General features: G+C 50.0%; 1 protein-coding gene across 1 annotated transcript in view; it reads right to left on the minus strand.

Annotated features, from left to right (window-relative positions):
• TCF4 (transcription factor 4) overlaps nucleotides 1-19,502 on the minus strand; it is a 45,163-nt gene that overhangs the window by 3,110 nt on the left and 22,551 nt on the right. The window contains exons 8-18 of the mRNA XM_065747119.1: nucleotides 19,088-19,193; nucleotides 18,859-18,992; nucleotides 15,988-16,120; nucleotides 12,305-12,372; nucleotides 11,711-11,789; nucleotides 11,549-11,619; nucleotides 3,841-4,041; nucleotides 3,119-3,254; nucleotides 2,588-2,747; nucleotides 723-952; nucleotides 224-370 (exon numbers count right to left, since the gene is read on the minus strand). Coding sequence (XP_065603191.1) covers nucleotides 234-370; nucleotides 723-952; nucleotides 2,588-2,747; nucleotides 3,119-3,254; nucleotides 3,841-4,041; nucleotides 11,549-11,619; nucleotides 11,711-11,789; nucleotides 12,305-12,372; nucleotides 15,988-16,120; nucleotides 18,859-18,992; nucleotides 19,088-19,193 — 1,455 coding nt within the window. The 3' untranslated portion in view covers nucleotides 224-233. The remainder of the gene's footprint in view (nucleotides 1-223; nucleotides 371-722; nucleotides 953-2,587; nucleotides 2,748-3,118; nucleotides 3,255-3,840; nucleotides 4,042-11,548; nucleotides 11,620-11,710; nucleotides 11,790-12,304; nucleotides 12,373-15,987; nucleotides 16,121-18,858; nucleotides 18,993-19,087; nucleotides 19,194-19,502) is intronic.

A 19,502-nucleotide genomic window follows, 5' to 3' on the forward strand; every position in this document is an offset into this window, starting at 1 on the left:
CCCCCTTGTACCCCTTAATAACCCACAAATACCCCTTAATACCCCCCCTAATACCTGTAATAATTCCCTAATGCCCCCTTGGTACTCTGCCAGTCCCCCTAGTACCCCCTAATAACCAATTAATACCCGTCAATACCCCTTAATACACCCTAATAACCCTCCAATCCCCCCAATAGCCCCCTAATACCACCCATTTCCTCTAATAACCCCCTAATACACGCACCTGGCCCTCCTCACATCTGCCCCATGTGATTGGCTCCGTCTCCCATGGCCGCGTGCGCTCCCGCCAGCGCCAGCGGTGGCGGATCCGGCGCCGCCTTCTCCTCCTCCCTGCGCTTCAGGCACGCCGCCTTCGGGTTCAGGTTGCGCTCTGCAAAGGCACGCGGGCACTTGTGTTGCTTTTGCAACCCCTTTTGCATTGCATTTGCTCCCCCTGCTGCACTGCCTTTGAATTGCATTTGCAGTTGCGTTGCATTTGCACTTAGATTCCCTTTGCAAAACCCTTTCGCAATGCATCTGCAATTCTGTTTGCACTGCATTTCCCATCCCTTTCTTACTACATTTGCAATCCCTTTTAATATGCATGTGCATCGTGTTTGCGTTGCTTTTGCAATCCATTTTGCTTCGCATCTGCAACGCCTTTTGCACTGCACCTGCCCTGCATTTGCACCCCGCCGGTTAAGGCACACCTCCGCCGCTGCAACCCCGTCCCCTTTGCTCACCTCGCACTTGCTGCTCCAAGCTGAGGATGACGGCCACGGCCTGGTGCAAGATGAGCAGCTTGGTCTGTGGCTTGTCGCTCTTGAGGTGCAGCTGCACCATGCGGCCAAGCTCCTTGAAGGCCTCGTTGATGTCGCGCACACGCAGCCGCTCACGGGCGTTGTTGGCCATGCGCCGCTCCTTCTCCCGCTCCGCCTTTTGCTCCGGGGTCAGGTCCTCATCGTCATTGTTGCTGTGGGTGCAAACGGGACGTTGCGTTGCACTGCATTTCTGCCACTTGCTGCACTGTAGCAGAACAACGCTTCACAGTGCACTCATGCAACGCTTTGCGCTGCACTGCAGCAGTGCTCTGCATTGCATTTCTGCAATTTGTTGCATTGTATTAGAACAACAGCTTGCATTGCACTCATGCAATGCTGTGCAATGCATTTGAGCAAAATATTGCATTGCATTGGAATGAAGATATCCAGCACCCCGCAGAAATGCTTCCCATTGCACTGGAACAAAGATCCACGTAACACTGGAGCTTTGCGTTGCATTCGTACAACACTTCACATCGCACTGCAGCAATGCTTTGTGTTGCACTAAAACAAAGATATCCATTACCTTGGAGTGACTCTTCGCATTACATTCTTGCAGTGCTTTGCATTGTATTGGAACAAAGATTCACACTGCATTCATGCAACGCTTTGCACTGCATTGGAACAACATTTTGAATTGCAGCCATTATTTGCACTGCGTAGGAACAACACTTAGCATTACATTAGGGCAATGCTTTGTACAGCATCTGTGCAATACTTAGCAATGCACCCAAACAAAGATTTCCAGTGCAATCAAGCAGCATTTGCACTGCACTGGAACAAATATCTCCACTGAACTGCAGCAATGATTTCACTGCACTGAGTGACGCTATGCACTGCAATGGAATGAAGAGTTACACTGCATTTATGCAATGCTTTGCATTGTATTTGGGACAAGATCTGCAATGCAATCAAGCAAGGCTTTGTGTTGCATTGAAACCAAGATCTCCACTGCATTGCAGCAACGCCTTGCATTTCACTGAAGCGAAGATTTTCACTGCAATTGTGCTTTGCACTGCATTTCTTCAATGCACTGCATCGCATTGGAACTACACTTTGCATTGCATCTGACCAATGCCTTGCATTGTATCTGTACAACACTTTGGAATGCATCTGAACAAACATTTGCAGTGCAATCGAGCAAGACTTGCAATCCATTTCAGCCATGCTTTGCAATATATTTGAGCAAACATTCCCACCGCGTTTGTGAAACGCTTCAGATTGCATTTGAGCAAAGATTCACACTGCATTTGAGCAACTCTTTACATTGCATTCGTGCACACTTTGCAATGCTTTTGAGTAAAGTTTTGCATTGAACTGACACAAAGATCTGCATTGAGAGCAATGCTTTCCAGTGCATTGGAAAAAAGATTTGCATCGCATTTCTGCAACTTCTTGCACTGCATGTGAGCAATGTTTCACACTGCATTTGAGCAAAAATTTGCACTGCATTGAAACAATACTTTGCAAAGGAATGGATCAATGCTTTGCAATGCACCTGAGCAATACTTTGCAATGCAATGGAGCTGAGGTTTGCAGCGCACTGGAGCACAGCTTTGCAATGCATCGGAGCAACAGTTTGTGACGCATCCAGGCAACATCCTGCAATGCAACAGAGCCAAAGTTTGCATTGCATTGGAGCAATTGGTTTGCAATGCATCAAAGCAATGCTCTGCAATGCATTAGAGCAATGCTTTGCAATGCAATGGAGCCAAGGCTTGCACTGCATCAGTGTGCTGCTGTGCAATGCAATGCAAGCCTTTGCAACGCCACGTGTGCGCCGTTACCTAGACCTTGACCTCGGCAGCGCTTTGAGCTCCTTCTTGTCGTCGTCGAGCTTCTTGTCGTCGCCTTTGGCCTCGTGTGCGTTCTCATCGCCCTCATCGTCTGATTTGAGCTCGGAGCTGCCCGACGACACGCTCTGGCCTTGCAAAGCGGCGCCCATGCCTGCAAAACGCAATGCCACGCGATGCTGTGCAACCCCTGGGCAAGGCAATGCAATGGAAACCCCTGTGCAATGCAATGCGATGCAACCCCTGTGCAATGCAATGTGATGCAATGCAACCCCAGAGCAATGCAGTGCACTGCAATGCCATGTGACCCCTGTACAATGCAATGCAACGCAATGCAACCCCTGAGCAATGCAGTACAATGCAATGCAACCCCTGAGCAATGCAGTACAATGCAATGCAACCCCTGAGCAACGCAATGCAATGCAACCCTTGAGCACTGCACTGCAACCACTGAGCAAAGCAAAGCAAAGCAATGCAACGCAATGCAACCCAACCCAATGCGAGCCCTGCACAGTTGCTACTCACCCCTATAGGGATCCTGGGCTGCGTTGAGCTCTGGAGATGCGGCCGATTGCACTGGGAGCTGCGGCACTGCCACTTGGTTGGGGTGCAACGTGTGAGCAGCACGGAGGCCAACGCTGTCCTCGCGATGCGCTGCGACCTACAAGAGGGCATGCAGAGATGCAATGCACAGTGCAACCCCAGGGGCAAGTACTTTGCAAGCCCAGGGTCGCACATGTTGCAGGTTGCAACCCCAGATATATGCAGGTTGCAATCCCAGATGCAATGCACTCTGCAAGTCCAGGGTCATGCATGTTGCAGGCTGCAAGCCCAGATGCATGCACATTCGCCTTTCCATTTCCTTCTTGTTCTCCTTTCCCTTCTCTTTCCCCTTTCTCTCTGCTTTCCCCGTCTTTTCTTTCCATCCTACTTCCCTCCTCTGTTTCCTTCCACTTCTCTTTTCCTTCCCCTTCTTTCTTTCTTTCTTTCTCTTTCCCCTTTCCCCTCGCCTCCCTTCCCCTCTCCTCCCTTCCCCTCTCCTCCCTTCCCCTCCCTTCCCTTCCCCTCCCTTCCCTTCCCTTCCCTTCCCTTCCCTTCCCTTCCCTTCCCTTCCCTTCCCTTCCCTTCCCTTCCCTTCCCTTCCCTTCCCTTCCCTTCCCTTCCCTTCCCTTCCCTTCCCTTCCCTTCCCTTCCCTTCCCTTCCCTTTCCCATACCCCACCCCCTGTCCCCTCCCCTCTCCCCTTACCATCAATGCGTGCCGGTTGGCCGCCATCATGGCTCCTCCATACCCAGCTCCCAGTGCCGCCATGGCCCCGTTCTGTGCTGCCGCCATCAAGGCGGGAGTGTCCCCGTGCCCTCCGCTCATGGCCGTCCCCGTCCCCACTGCGTGGTTGCGCAGAACATGGATGGCGTCGTCCAACCGCTCCAAGCGGTCCTCGATACGGCTCTGCCCAAACCATGCGGGGGGGAAAAGGGACACAAGCATCACCCATGCTGCCCCTTCCCCTATTTTGATCCCTTCAGCCCCTTTTGCTTACCATTTTTCCTCATTTTTCCTCATTTTTTCCCCATTTTTTCCCATTTTTCCTTTTTTCCCCTTTTTCTTTTTTTTTTCAAATTTTTTTCCGATTTTTTTACGTCTTTCTTCATTTTTTCCCATTTTTTCCCCCAATTTTTCCATTTTTCTATTTTTTTCCCTTTTTACCCATTCTTCCCAATTTTATCATTTTTTCCCTTTTATTTCAACTATTCTGTTTTTTCTTCCATTCTTTTTCTTTTAATTCAATCACCCACCTTTTTATTTGATTTAAATCACTCACCTTTTTATTTGAATTTTCCCATTTTTGTTTGATTTTTTCCCCCTTCTTGGTCAACTTTTCCCATTTTATTCAATTTTTCTCCTTTTTATTCGACTTTTTTCCCATTTTTCCCTTTTCCCCTTTTTTAATTTTTTCAATTTTTTCCCATTTCTTCCCTTTTTTAAATTTTCCCTTTTATTTCCATTTTTCATTTTTTTCTTCCATTTTTCTCCCCATTTATTCATCTATTTTCCCATTTTTGTTTAATCTTCTCACACTTTTTGGTCAACTTTTCCCTTTTTGTTCCATTTTTCCCATTTTGATTGACTTTTCACTTTTTAATTCAGTTTATTCCCATTTTTTTTTCCATTTTCCCTTTTTTTCTCCCATTCTTTCCCTTCCTTTTATTTTTCAAGTTTTTCCAATTTTTTTCCATTTTTCCCACTTTTTCACTATTTTTTTCCCTTTTAGTCTCATTTGTTTCCTTTTTCTCAATTTTCACAGTTTTCCATTTTTTGTTCCATTTTATGCTTTTTATTTGACTTCTTCCCCTTTTTATTTGACACTTTCCCATTCTTTTCAATATTCCCCCTCCTTTCTGATTTTTCCACACTTTTTCCATTGTTTCTGTTTTCGTTCAACTTTTCCACTGTTATTCAATTTTTTCCCTTTACGGTTCAACTTTTAATCTTTAACCCTTTTAACTTTTTTTTCCCTTTTTCATTCAATTTTTCCAATTTTTTCAATATTCCCTTTTTTCCGATTTTTCTCCTTTTTTTCAAATTCTGGTTGACTTTTTCCCTTCTTATTTGATTTTTCCCTTTTTCTTAGATATTTTTTCGATTTTTATTCCATTTTATTCAATTTTGTATCTGTTTTTTCCCCTTTTTTTTTTTACTTTCCCATTGTATTTCTTTTTACATTTTTCGTTCACTATTTTCCGTTTTTACTCATTCTTTCAATTTTTCATTTATTTTTTCACATTTCTTTGATTAGTCTCATTTTTTTCCGATTATTCCTTTTTTATCCATCTTTACCACTTTGTTCAATATTTTTAACATTTTTTCCAATTTTTACCCATTTTTCTTTCAATTTTTCCAAAATTATTCATTTTTTTTCTTTTAGTTCATTTTTTTTCCCATTTTCATTCTGTTTCATTAATTCCCATTCAAATTTAGTCCACTTTTCCCCATCACTTACCCTATTTCCCCCTAATCCCAAATATTCTCCACCTATTTCCTCCTTTCCCCTCCTACATTCCCCTCCCAATCAATAACCAGAACCAAAACTAGTGCACCAAAGAGCTCCCAGTCCAGACCAGTACAATGGGCCACCAACAAGGTCCCAGTCCACAGAAATACCCATGCAGGTCTGCCAACCAGCTCCCAGTTCAGACCAGTACCCATACTGGTCCACCAACCAGCTGCAAGTCCAGACAAGTAACCAGCTCACAGTTCACATTAGTACCCATACTGGTCCACCATCAAGCTCCATACTGGTCAAACAACCAGCTCCCAGTCTAGACCAGTTTCCATACTGACCCTCCAACCAGCTCTCAGTCAAGACCAGTATACAGTTCCCAGAACAGATCAGCACCAATTCTGGTCTAAGAACCAGCACCCAGTCCAGAAAAGTATCCAGCTCCCAGTCCAGATTAGTACCCATACTGGTCCACCATCAAGCTCTCAGTCAAGACAAGTACCAATACCAGTTTTCCAACCAGGTCCCAGTCTAGACAAGTACGCATACTGGGCCATCAACCACCTCCCAGTCTACAACAAAACCCATACTGGTCCAGGAACCAGCTCCCAGTGCAGACCAGAAACCAGATCCCAGTCCACAACACTACCTATACTGCTCCACCAACCAGTTCCCATTCCAGACTACTACCCATACTGGTCCAGAAACCAGCTCCAAGTCCAGACCAGTAAGCATACTGGGCCAAACCACCTTCCAGTAAAGACCAATACTCATACTGGTCAATCAAACAGCTCCCAGTCCAGATCAGTAACCAGATTCCAGTTTAGACCAGTACCCATACTTGTCCACAGAGCAGCTCCCAGTCCAGACCAGTACCCATACTGGTACAACAACCAGCTCCTGGTCCTGACCCGTATCCAGCTCACAGTCCATACCAGTACCAATACTGGTCCACAAACCAGCTACCAGTCCAGATCAGTACCAGTCCACTAATCAGCCAGGTCTAGACCAGTACCAATACAGGTGCACCATCCAGCTCCCAGTCCAGACCAGGACCAATACTGGTCTACCAAACAGCTTCCAGTCCAGACCACTATCCAGCTCCCAGTACAAGCCAGTACTGATCAGCTCCCAGTCCAGACCGGAATCCATACTGGTCCTCCAACCAACATCATGCACCAACAACCAGCTCCAAGTCCAGACAGTAACCATACTGGGACAACAGCCACCTCACAGTCTACAGCAATACCCATACTGGGCCACCAATGAGCTTCCAGTCCAGACCAATAGTCATAGTGGCTGACCAACTACTCCCAGTCCAGACCAGTACCCATACTGGTCAACCTATCAGCTCCCAGTCAAGTATCCAGCTCGGAGTCCAAATCAGTACCCATACTGGTCCACCAACCAGATACCAGTCCAAAACAGTAACCAGCTCCCAGTTCAGACCAGTTCCCACACTGGTCCACAAACCAGCTCCCAAGTCCAGACCAATGACCAGCTCCTAATCGAGACCAGAACCCATACCGGGACACCAACCACCTTCCAGTCCAGACCAATACCCTTACTGCTCCAGCCGCCAGCTCCCAGTCAAGGAGAGTAATCAGCTCGCAGTCCACATCAGTACTCATAAGGCACCACCAACCAGCTCCCAGCCCATACCAGTACCCATTCTAGTCCTCCATCTAGCTCCCAGTCCAGACCAATCTCCGTACTGGTCTGCCAGCTAGCTCCCATTCCAGACCAGTGCCCATACTGGTTCATAGGTACATTAGGTTGGAAAGGACCTACAAGATCATCTAGTCCTACCATCCTCCTATCACTATCCCTACCCAACTACTAAATCAAATCCTTTAGCACCTCATCTAAACGCTTCTTGAACAGCGCTAGGGACGGTGCCTCAACCACCTCCCTAGGCAGGCCATTCCAGTGCCTGACCACTCTTTCAGAGAAAAAATGTTTCCTCAGGTCTAATCTAAATCTTCCCCGGCGCAACTTGTGGCCATTCCTCTCATACTGTCATTAGTTATCAGGGAGAAGAGGCCCACCCCCTCCTCACCACAACCCCCCCTCAGGAAGTGGTAGAGCGCAATAAGGTCTCCTCTGAGCCTCCTCTTCTCCAGACTAAACAATCCCAGCTCCCTCAGCCGCTCCTCATAAGACTTGTGCTCCAGGCCCCTCACCAGTTTTGTTGCCCTTCTCTGAACACGCTCCAGGGCCTCAATGTCCTTCTTGTAGTGAGGGGCCCAAAACTGAACACAGTACTCGAGGTGCAGCCGCACCAGAGCTGAGTACAGGGGGATGATCACCTCCCTGCTCCTGCTGGCTACACTATTTCTAATACAGGCCAGGATGCTGTTGGCCTTCTTGGCCACCTGGGCACACTGCTGGCTCATGTTAAGCCGAGCATCAACCAACACCCCCAGGTCCTTTTCCTCTCTACATTCTTCAAGCCATTCTGCCCCAAGCCTATAGCATTGCATGGGGTTATTGTGGCCAAAGTGCAGGACCCGGCACTTGGTCTTATTGAACCTTATCCCATTGACCTCAGCCCAGCTATTCAGGTCCAACAACTACTCCCTGTCTTGACCAGTACCCATACTGGTCAACCAACCACCTCTCAGTACAGACCAGTATCTATATTGGTCCACCATCCAGCTCCTAGTCCAGACCAGAACCCATACTGGGACAACAACCAGCTTGGAGTCTGGACCAGTTCATATACTTGTCCACAGACCAGCTCTCACTCCAGACCAGCAACAAGATCAGACCAATAATCATACTGGTCAACCAAGTAATCCCAGTCCAGGCAAAGACCAATACTGGTCCACCAACCAGCTCCCAGTCAAGACTGGTGTCCAGTTCCCAGTCCAGACCAGTACCCATACTGGTCCTCCAACCAGCACCCAGTCCAAACCAGAACAGATACTGGTCCACCATTCAGCTCACAGACATGACCAGTAACAACCTCCCAGTCCAGACCAGTACACATATGGTTCATCAATCAGCTCCCAGTCAAAATCAGTAACCAGATCCCATTCCAGACTAGTACTGGTCCTTCAACCAGCACCATGTGCAAACCAATAGCCAGATCCCAGGCCAGACCAGTGTCCAGCTCCCAGTGTCCAGCTCCCTGTCCAGGCCAGTTCCCATACTGATCCACCAACCAGCTTCCAGACAAGACCAGTATCCAGTTCCCAGTCCATTCCAGTTCCCATACTGGTGCATCAACCAGCTTCCATTCCACACCAGTACCCATACCGATTCACCCAAAAGCTCCCAGTTCAGACCAGTATCCAGCTCCCAGTTATTGTGGTTTTGATGCCGGTATTCCACACCAGAGCATCACGCAGCAGTGAAGGAGTTAATGCTGTGGGAGCAGCAGAGGGGCGGAGCTCCGCACCGGATGCCAGGCTGCGCTCTGGGCTGCTGCGGAGATTCAGCACGTGTGCTTCCCTTGCAGTTCTTCCCTAACCTAAGCTCTCAGTTTTGGGTTGGAAACTTTGTCTCTCTCAATTGTTCAATTTTATTAGATTTAGTAAAGTTACCGTTCCTTCTCAGATCGTGCCGTTGTTTTTGTAGACTCATCTCTTCCCGCTGTTTTCCCCCCTGCACCCCGGAGCGCGGCTCTGCTCGGGTGGCCGCGTGGCCATTGACACAGTTTTTTTTTTCTTTTTCTCTCCTCTCCCCCTTCTCGGTTTCCCTTGGGTCACTGCCACGGATAACACCGTGACACCAGTGCAAGCCAGTTCCAATACTGATCCACCAACCACCTCCCAGGTGAGACTGGTATCAAGTTTCCAGACCAGACCAGTACCCACTCTGGTCCAAGAACCAGCTCGCAGTCCAGACCAGTACCCATACTGCTCTGCAATACAGCTCCCCATCCAAACCAGTAACTACAGTAGTCGACCAACAACCTCCCAGTCTGGAGCAATAACCAGCTTCTAGCCCAGGGAAGAACAGACACTGGGACACCAACCACCTCCCAGTCCACAACAACACTGATACTGGGCCACCAACGATCACCCAGTCCACAACAGAAACCAGCTCTCAAGCCCAGACCAGTACCCATTCTGGTCCACCACCAAGCTACCAGTACAGAACAATAACAATACTGGTCCACCAACTGGCTCCCAGTCCAGTCCAGTTCACATACAGGCCGAACAAACACTTCATAGTCCAGACCAACATCCATACTGGTCCACCAACCAGCTCCCATTCCACACCAGTATCCATATCGATACCAACCAGCTCCCACTCAAGACTGGTATCCAGCTCCCAGTCCAGGCCAGTTCCCATACTGATCCAACAACAGCTCCCAGTCCAGACCAGTAACCATTCTGGTCCACCACCCAGCTCCCAGTCCAGACCAGTTCAAATACTGGGCCATCAGCCACCTCCCAAGAAGACCAGTACCCAGACTGGTCCATCAACCAGCTCCTAGTCCAGACCAGTAACCACTATGGTCCATCAAACAACTCCCATTCCAGACCAGTACTCATACTGGTCCACCGAACAGCTCCTAGTGCAGAACATTATTCAGCTCACGGTCCAGACCAGTACCCATAATGGTTCAACCACCACCTCTCAGTCCAGACCAGAATCCAGCTCCCAGTCCAGACTAGTACCCATAATGGTGTATCAACCAGCTCCCAGTTCAGAACAGTATTCAGCTTCCAGTCCATATCAGTACCAATACTACTCCACAAACCAGCTCCCAGTCCAGATCAATAACCAGCTCCCATTCCAGATCGGTACCTATATGGGTCCTCCAACCAGCACTCAGTAAACACCAATACCCAGCTCCCAGTACATAAAAATAACCAGCTCCCATTAGTTCAGAGTTCACATACTGGTCCACCAACTACCTCCCAGTCCAGACCAGTTCACATACTGGTCCACCACCCACCTCCAAGTCCAGACCAGTAACCAGTTCTCAGTCCAGACCAGTACTCATACTGGTCCAACGAAAGGCTCCCAGTCCAAACCAGTAACCAGATCCCAGTCCAGACAAATACACGTACTGGTCAACCTACTATTCTCAATCTAGGTAAGTATTCATACTGGACCCTCAACTAGCTCCTAGTCCAGGCCAGTAACCATACTGCTCCGAACACCAGCTCCCAATCCAGAACAATAACCAGTTCCTCATCCATACCAGTATCCATACTGGTCCAGGAACCAGTTCCCAGTCCGGACCAGTTCTCATAGTGGGCCACCAACCAGCTCCCAGTCCACACCAGCAACCAGCTCCCAGTCCACACCAGTAACCGTACTGGTTCACCAACCAGCTCCCATTTCTTACCTGTACCCGTACCGGTCCATTAATGAGCTCCCAGTACACAAAAATACCCATACTGGTCTGCCAAACAGCTCCCATTCCAGACCAGTACCATACTGGTTGACAAACCAACTCCTAGTCTGGACCAGTTCCCATACTGCTCCTCCAACCAGTTCCCAGTCCAAACCAATAACTAGCTCCCAGTCCAGACCAATCCATACTGGTTGACCAACTACTCCTAATTGAGACCAGTACCCATACTGGTCCACCAACCACCTCCCAGAACAGACAAGTAACCAGCTCCCAGTCCAGACTAGTCCCCATACTCGTCCACCAGCTCCCAGTCCAACCAATAATTAGCTCCCATTCCAGACCAGTACCCATACAGATTTACCATGGAACTCTTAGCACAGACCAGTTACCAGCTCACAGCACAGTCCATTATCTATTCCAGACTATCAAGCAGCTCCCAGTCCAGACCAGTACCCACACTGGGCCACCAACCATCTCCCAGTCCAGCTCCCAGTCTAGATCAGTACCCACACTGGCCTACCAACCAGCCCCCAGTCTAAACCAATCACCAGCTCCCCACCACCTCTCCACCAATCAGCTTGTGCAGCTCTCCTCCAATCAGCTCCCACCTCCTCCTCCTCTGCCCAAAGGAAACGTACCAAAGAGTGCAATGGTGCTTCATAATTGGGTGACGCCTGAGCTCCATTCCTCCCCCAAGCACCAGTCCCTGCTGAACAAAACAGAAAGTTCCATTAGAGAAACGCCCCCTCTCCCAGCACCGCCCAGTAAGGTCCTGGAAGGTCACAGCGCCTCAACGGTACCTGAGAGAGAAGGGGGAGAGGCGACTGGTGTCGAAGGGTTGGATGGCAAGCTGGCGTTGGTGTGCTCCGGCGAATAGATCTTGGGAGAGATCAATTGTGTTAATTGCAGGACCTGGGGAGCTTGGAGGACCTAGGGATCTTGAAGAACTTTGGGATCTCGCAGGACGTAGGGAGCTTGTAAGACCTGGGGAGCTTGCAGGACCTGGGAGCTTGGAGGACCTAGAAACCTGGAGGGACTGGGATCTTAGAGGACCTGGGGAGCTTGCAGGACCTGGAGGGCTTGGAGGACCTGAGAGCTTAGAGGACTTGGGATCTTGTAGGACCTGGGGAACTTGGAAGGATTTGGGATCTCGCAGGACCTGGCAGGTTTGCAGGACCTGGGGAGCTTGGGGCCTTTAATTAGTAGTGGCTCATTAACATAGGAGCCGCTGTGGTGTCTTGATGACTTGACATGACCCCGTGTGCCCAGAAAACAGATGGTTTTGGGGTGAAATGACCCCGAAAAGAGGATTTGGGTGGAAGAGACAGGTCCTTGCAGGGTAAAAAAAAAAAAAGAAAAAAAACAGGCGTACGCGGAAAGAGAAAGGTCCTTACAGATGCGAGGGCTTTGCCCAGAGCGTCGCCTGTCTGCGAGCTGCCCGCCGGCCCGCTTCCTCGGGTGGCTGCAAAACAAGATGGCGCATGGATTTACCTGCCAGGACCTTGCTGAGCCATCCACTGGATCATACCAGGGTTCTTTCAACTTCTAAGACCCTTCCAGCCCAACTCACTGTATCATAATGTGCCTCTTTTCCCTGCCAGGACCCTTCCAACCCGACTCATTGTACCATAATGCGGCTCCTTCCCTTGCCAGAACCTTCACAAGCAATCGTATGGATCATCCCAGGGCTCTTTCACCTTCCAGGTCCCTTCCAGCCAAACCCATTGCATCTCAATGTGGCTCTTTTTCCTTCCAGGACCTTGTAAACCCATCCATTGGATCATACCAGGGCTCTTTCCCCTTCCAGGACCTTGCCAACCCACCCTCTGGATCATCCAAGGGCTCTTGGTCCTTCCAGGACCCACTTCACCATCCTATGGTTCTCTCACCTTCCAGGACCTTGCCAACCCAACCACTCCAAGGAAAGATCCTTTCAATCCATTTGATCATCCTATGGCTCTTTGACCTTCCAAGACCGTCCCAATCCCACTCATATGATCAAACCAACAGTTCCTTCACCTTCCAGGACCCTTCCAGCCCAATGCATCGCATCACAATACGGCTCTTTCCCCTTCCAGAACGTTGCCAACCCATCCATTGGATCATCCTAGGGCTCTTTCACCTTCCAGGATGCTTCCAACTCATCCCACTGCATCATAATGAGGCTCCTTCCCCTGCCAAGACCTTGCCCACAGGTGTCACATGAAAGGATCCTTTCAACCAATGTAAGCATCCTACAGCTCTTGAAATTTCCAGGACTTTACCAAGCCATCCACTGGATTATCCCATTGGTCTTTCACCTTCCAGTATCCTTTCAACCCAACCCATTGCACTGACATGGCTCCTTCCCCTTCCAGTACCTTACTGAGCCATTCATTGCATCACCCCATGACTCTTTCCCCATCAAGGATCCTTCCAACCCAACCCATTTCACCATTCTTTGGCTCGTTCACCCTCCAGGACCTTGTCAATAAGGCCACCCAATGGAAAGATCCTACATCTCTTTTAATCTTCCACGATCTTACCAATCCATCCATTGGATCATCCCAGGGCTCCTTCACCTTCCAGAACCCTTCCAGCCCAACCCACTGCATCACAATGTGCCTTTTTTCCCTTCCAGGACCTTTCCAACCCAACCATTGCATCATCCAAGGGCTCTTTCCCCTTCCAGGACCCGCTTCACCATCCTACAGCTCCTTTCCCTTTCAGGACCTTGCCAACCCAACCTACTGGATCACCTAATGGCTCTTTGACCTTCCAGGACCCTCCCAATTCAACTAATGTGACCATCCTATGGCTCTTTCACCTTCCAGGACCCATCCAACACAACCACCGCACAGCTCTATTACATTCCAGGACCCTCCCAACTCATTTGAAAATCCTAATTCTCTATAACCTTCCAGGACCCTTAAGATCCCTCCACTGAATTGCTCTGTGACCTTGCAGGACCCTCCCAACCCATTTGACCATCCAATGGCTCTTTCACCTTCCAGAACTCATCCAACCCAACCACTTCACAGCCCTACGACCTTCTAGGACCTTCCCAGCCCTTTTCTTCCCCCAGTTCTTCTCTCCCTGTAAAAATCCCATCCAACCCAACTCCTCTGTAACCTTCCAGGACTCTCCCAACACATCTGACCATCCTGTGACTCTTTCACCTTCCAGGACCCATCCAACTCCTCCACTGAATTGCTCTGTGACCTTCCAGGACCCTTCCAAACCATCTGACCATTGTACAGCTGTTTCACTGTCCTGGATCCATCCAACCCAACCACTTCACAGCCCTATGACTTTCCAAGACCTACTCAACGCATCCCCTCATTCAATTTCTCTTTCGCCTTCCTGGACTCTTCCAACCCACCCATCCTTGGAATCTATGATCTTCCAGGACCCATCCAACCCATTTTACAATCCAACAGCTCTTTCACCTTCCAGGACCCTTCCAACTCAGCCACTCCATAGCCCTATAACCTTCCATAACCTTCTCAACCCTTTTCCTCCCCCTTTTCCCTCTAGCCACATAAAAATACCCATCTGACTCAACTGCTCCATGACCTTCCAGGACCCTTCCATTCTATTTGACCATTCTATGCTTCTTTCATCTTCTAGCACCCATCCAACCCAACCACCCAATTGCTCTGGGACCTTTCAGGACTCATCCAACCCACCTGACCACCCTACACCCCTTTCTCCTTCCAGGACCCACCCAGCCCACCATCCTATGGCCTTAGGGACCTTAGACCTTCTATGACCTTACCAACCCACCTCATCATCCAATCTCTATCTTAGAAGACCTTCCCATCCCTTTTCCTCCCCCAATTCCTCTATCCCCAGAAAATCCCTATGTGACCCAACTTATCTGTGATCTTCCAGGACCCTTCCAATCCATCTCATCATCCTAAGGCTCTTTCACAATCCAAGATCCTTCTGACTCAACCACTTCACAGCCCTATGACCTTCCAGTACCTTCTCAACCCATCTCCTCATCCAATTTCTCTAGCCCCATAAAATCCTCATCCAACTCAACTCCTCTGTGACCTTCCAGGACCCTACCATCCCATCTGACCATCCCACAACTCTTTTGCCTTCCAGGACCTTTCCAATCCCTCCACTGAATTGCTCTTTCAACTTCCAAGACTTTCCCAACCCTTTTCCTCCCCAAAATCCTCTATCCCCACAAAAACCTCATCTGACTCCTCTGTGACCTTCCAGGACCCATCCAATCCAATCACTTTACAGTCCTATGACCTTCCAGGACCTTTCTGACCCTTTTTTTTCCCCCAGCTGCTCCATCCCCACCAAAATCCTGATCCGAGCCAACTCTTCTGTGGCCCTGCAGGATCCCTCCATCCCATTTGACCATCCTATACCTCTTTCACCTTCCACAGACCCATCCAACCCTTCCACTGAATTGCTCTGATGTTCCAGGACCTTCCAAACCATTTTCAACCCACAATTCCTCTATCCCCACAAAACCCTCATCTGTCCCAACTCCTCCGTGATCTTCTAGGACCCTTCCAACCCATCTGACCATCCTAGGCCTCTTTCGCCTCCTAGGACCCATTCAACCCTTCCTCTGAATTGCTCTGGGACCTTCCAGGACCCTCCCAACCCTTTTCCTCCCCCAGTTCCTCCCTCCCAACAAAAACTCACCTCCGACTCAACTCCTCCATGATCTTCCAGGACCCTTCCAACTCATTTGACCATCCTATGCCTCTCTCACCCTCCAGGACCCATCCAATCCCTCCACTGAATTGCTCCATTACCTTCCAGGACCCAAGCAACCCATTTGACCATCCTACACCCCTTTCTCCTTCCAAGACTCATCAAACTCAACCACCCCACAGCCCTATGACCTTCCAGGACCTTTCCAATCGATCTCATCACCCAACGGCTCTTTACCTTACAGGACCTTCCCAACACTTTTCCACCCCCAATCCCTTCATCCCCACAGAAACCCCCATCCGATCTGCCCCCCTCATGCCCTTCCAGGACCCTCCCAACAATCTGCACATCCAAACCTCGCTCTGTCCCCGCCCTAATTAAGCTAATCAGCACTAACAAAGCCTGCCCTCACCCAAGATGGCATCCGTCCCGTTGGCGGGGGGGGTGCATGACGAAGCGCTGTAGTGATTGGTTGTGCCGCGGTGGAAGGTGGACATCGGGGGAAGGCCGGAAGTGAGGTCCGCTGACGAGTGCGACGGGTATGTCTGCGGCAGGAAGGATTGCCGTCATCTATCACCCTGCCAGGACCTGGCTGACCCATCCCCACTGTTGCCATGGTCACCTTTGAGGACCCTTCCAACCCATCTGGTCATCCCATGGCTCTTTCCCCTTCCAGGACCCTTCCAATCCAGCCTGTTTGAACATCCTACAACTCTTTGACCTTACAGGACCTTTCCAAAGCTCACTGACCTTCCAGGACCTTGCCAACCCATCCCACCATGGTCTGGTCACCTTCAAGGACCTTTCTAACCCATCTCAACATCCCACAGCTCTTTCCCCTTTCAGGACCTTTCCGATCCAACCCATTTAATCATTCCATGGTTCTTTGACCTTCCAGGACCTTACACACCTATCCACCCAAAGCCAAGTCATTTTCTAGGACCCTTCCAATGCATCTGGTCATCCCACGCCTCTTTCCCCTTCCAGGAAACTTCCAATCCAACCTGTTTGCACATCCTACGTCTCTTTCCCCTTCCACAATCTTTCCAAACTTCCTACAGCTCTTTGACCTTCCAGGATCTAGCTGGCCCAATCACCCAAGGCCCAGTTGCCTTCAAGGACCCTTCCAATGCATGGGATCTTCCTAAGCCTCTTTCCCCTTCTAGAACCCTTCTAAGCTAACACATTTGATCATCCATGGCTCTTTCCCCTTCCAGGACCTTTCCAATCAAACTAGTTTAATCATCCAATGGTCCTTTAGTCTTCCAGGACCTTTCCAAACTTCCTACAGCTCTTTTACCTTTGAGGATCTGTCCAACCCATCTCCACCACGGCCTGGTCTCCTTCCAGGACTTTACCAATCCAACCCATTCTATCACCCAATGGCTCTTCAGTCTTCCAGTACCATACAGCATTTTCATCTTTCAGGACCTTGCCAACTCAGCTGCCCCAAGCCTGTACTATCTGCCAGGACCCTCCCAACCCAACCCAACGATCCTATGGCTCTTTGAGCTTCCAGGACCCTACCCAACCTAACCACCCCATCCCCTCTTCACCCTTCCAGGACCTTCCCAAACCATTTAATCATTCTATAGCTCTTTCACCTTCCAGGACCCATCCAACCCAACCACCTCATGCCTCTGTTATCTTTCAGGACCCACCCAACCCAACCTAACCCCACTCTGTCCCTCTCACCTTCTAGGACCTACTCAACCCAACCATCTCATCCCCTCTTCACCCTTCCTGGACCTCCCCAACCCATCTGACCATCCTACAGCTCTTTCACCTTCTAGGATCATACCAGTCCACACCTCTATGACCTTTCAGGACCCACCCAACCCAACCGTCCTATGCCTTTCACTTTCTAGGACCCATCCAACCCAACTGCCCTGATCCTCTTCTCCTTTCCAGGACCTCCCCAACCCATCTGACCATCCTATGGCTCTTTCACCTTCCAGGACCCAACTACCCCACACTTCTATGACCTTGCAAGACCCATCCAACCCAACCACCCTATACACCATCCACCTTCCAGGACACCCCCCAACCCAGACATCTTGTCCCTCTTTTCCTTTCCTACACATTTCATCATTCCAGAGCTCTTTCACCTTCCAGGAGCATTCATCCCTGGGCTCTGCAATCTTCCAGGACCCATCCAACCCATCTACCCATCCTATGACTCTTTCACCTTCCAAGACCCTTCCAACCCAACCAACCCATGGCCCTATTACTTTCCAGGGCCTTCCCAACCCACCTCATCAACCAATGACTCCTTCACTTTCCAGGACCCTTCCAACCCACTAATAATTCCTGGACTCAATGATCTTTAAGCACCTTCCCAACCCATCTGACCATCCTATGTCTCTCTCAGATTCCAGGACTCAACCACCCCACACCTCTATGATCTTTCCGGACCTACCCAACGCAACCCAACCCAACCCAACTCAACCCAACCCAACCATGCCTCTTTCAACTCATCCAACCAAACTGCCCCATCCCTCTTTTCCCTTCCAGGACCTCCCCAACCCATCTGACCATCCTATGCCTCTTTCACTTTCTATGGCATATCCAACCCAACCACCCAATTACTCTGCGACATTCCAGGACCCATGCAACCCATGTGACCACCCTATGCCCCTTTCTTCTTCTAGAACCCATCCAACCCAAACACCCAACGACCTTTTGACCTTCCAGGATCTTCCCAACCCATCTCATCCCTGGGTTGTACAATCTGCCAAGACCTCCCAACCCACTTGACAATCTAATGGCTTTTTTAACTTCCAAGACCCAATCACCCCTCACCTCTATGACCCACCCAACCCAAGCACTCCAAGACCCACCCAACCCAAGCACCCTATGCCCCCTTCTTCCAGAACCCATCCAACCCAACCACCTCATGGCCCTATGACCTTCCAGGATCTTCCCAACCCATCTCAACATTCTATGCACCCAAGACCCAACCAACCCAACCACCCCATGGACCTATTACCTTCATGAACCCTTCCAACCAACCTGACCATCCTATGCCATTTTCTCCTTCCACGACCCATCCAAACCACTCATCCGAGGGCTCCATGATCTTTCAGAACCTTCCCAACCCATCTGACCATACTATGGCTCTTTCAACTTCCAGGACCCAACCACCCCAATCCTCTATGACCTTGGATGACTCACTTAACCCAACCCAACCATCCTATGCCACTTTCAACTTCTAGGACCCAACCTCCCCCAAAACCCAACTGCCCCATCCCCCTTTTCCCTTCCAGGACCCATCTTCCATTACCAGGCGTTCGTGCGGGTGCAGGCCACAGTAAGGGCCGGACTGGGGCAGGTGAGCGGCGTTTCCCAGTATCCCCCCATAAGCAGACTGGTTCCCAGAACTAGAAGTGCTCCAAGGGTCGCTGCCGTGATGCCCGTCTGTGTGACATGCTAATTAACGACCCGTCCGCTAATTAAGAGTGTTAATTAAGCTGGGGAAGGAGGAGGGTGGGGGGAGGGGAGTGGGAGTGTACCTTGCAGGAAGAAGGAGGCGGGGAAGGCGCCCCCTGGCGGTTTGGAGGACTGGTATGCAGGGGAATCACGGTTGTAGTCAGAGGCGCCGGCGGATGGAGCGTAAACCTAAGGGGGGAAGGGGATCTTCCAGGACCTGGGGAGCTTGCAGGACCTGGGGAGCACAGTGTAGTGGGGCAGAGCTATTGGGCATGGATCTATGGAATGCTGATGTGGGGCACAGCATGGCCATCCATCAAAGTGCAGCCAATTAGACACGGCCAGCTCATTAACATGCAAATGCATATGGCAGCAGACTAATTAAAAATGCAAATGAGCCCTTCTGGCGGTGCTGCTGTCAGGATGGGGTGGGGGAGGGGGATGAAGGGGCACCTATGGGGCACTATGGGGCTCCTATGAGGTATTATGGGATGCTAT

The sequence above is a fragment of the Cyrtonyx montezumae genome, unplaced genomic scaffold, assembly GCF_038088225.1.
Source record: "Cyrtonyx montezumae isolate F1298 unplaced genomic scaffold, pur_monq_1.0 scaffold_41, whole genome shotgun sequence".
NCBI lineage: Eukaryota > Metazoa > Chordata > Aves > Galliformes > Odontophoridae > Cyrtonyx > Cyrtonyx montezumae.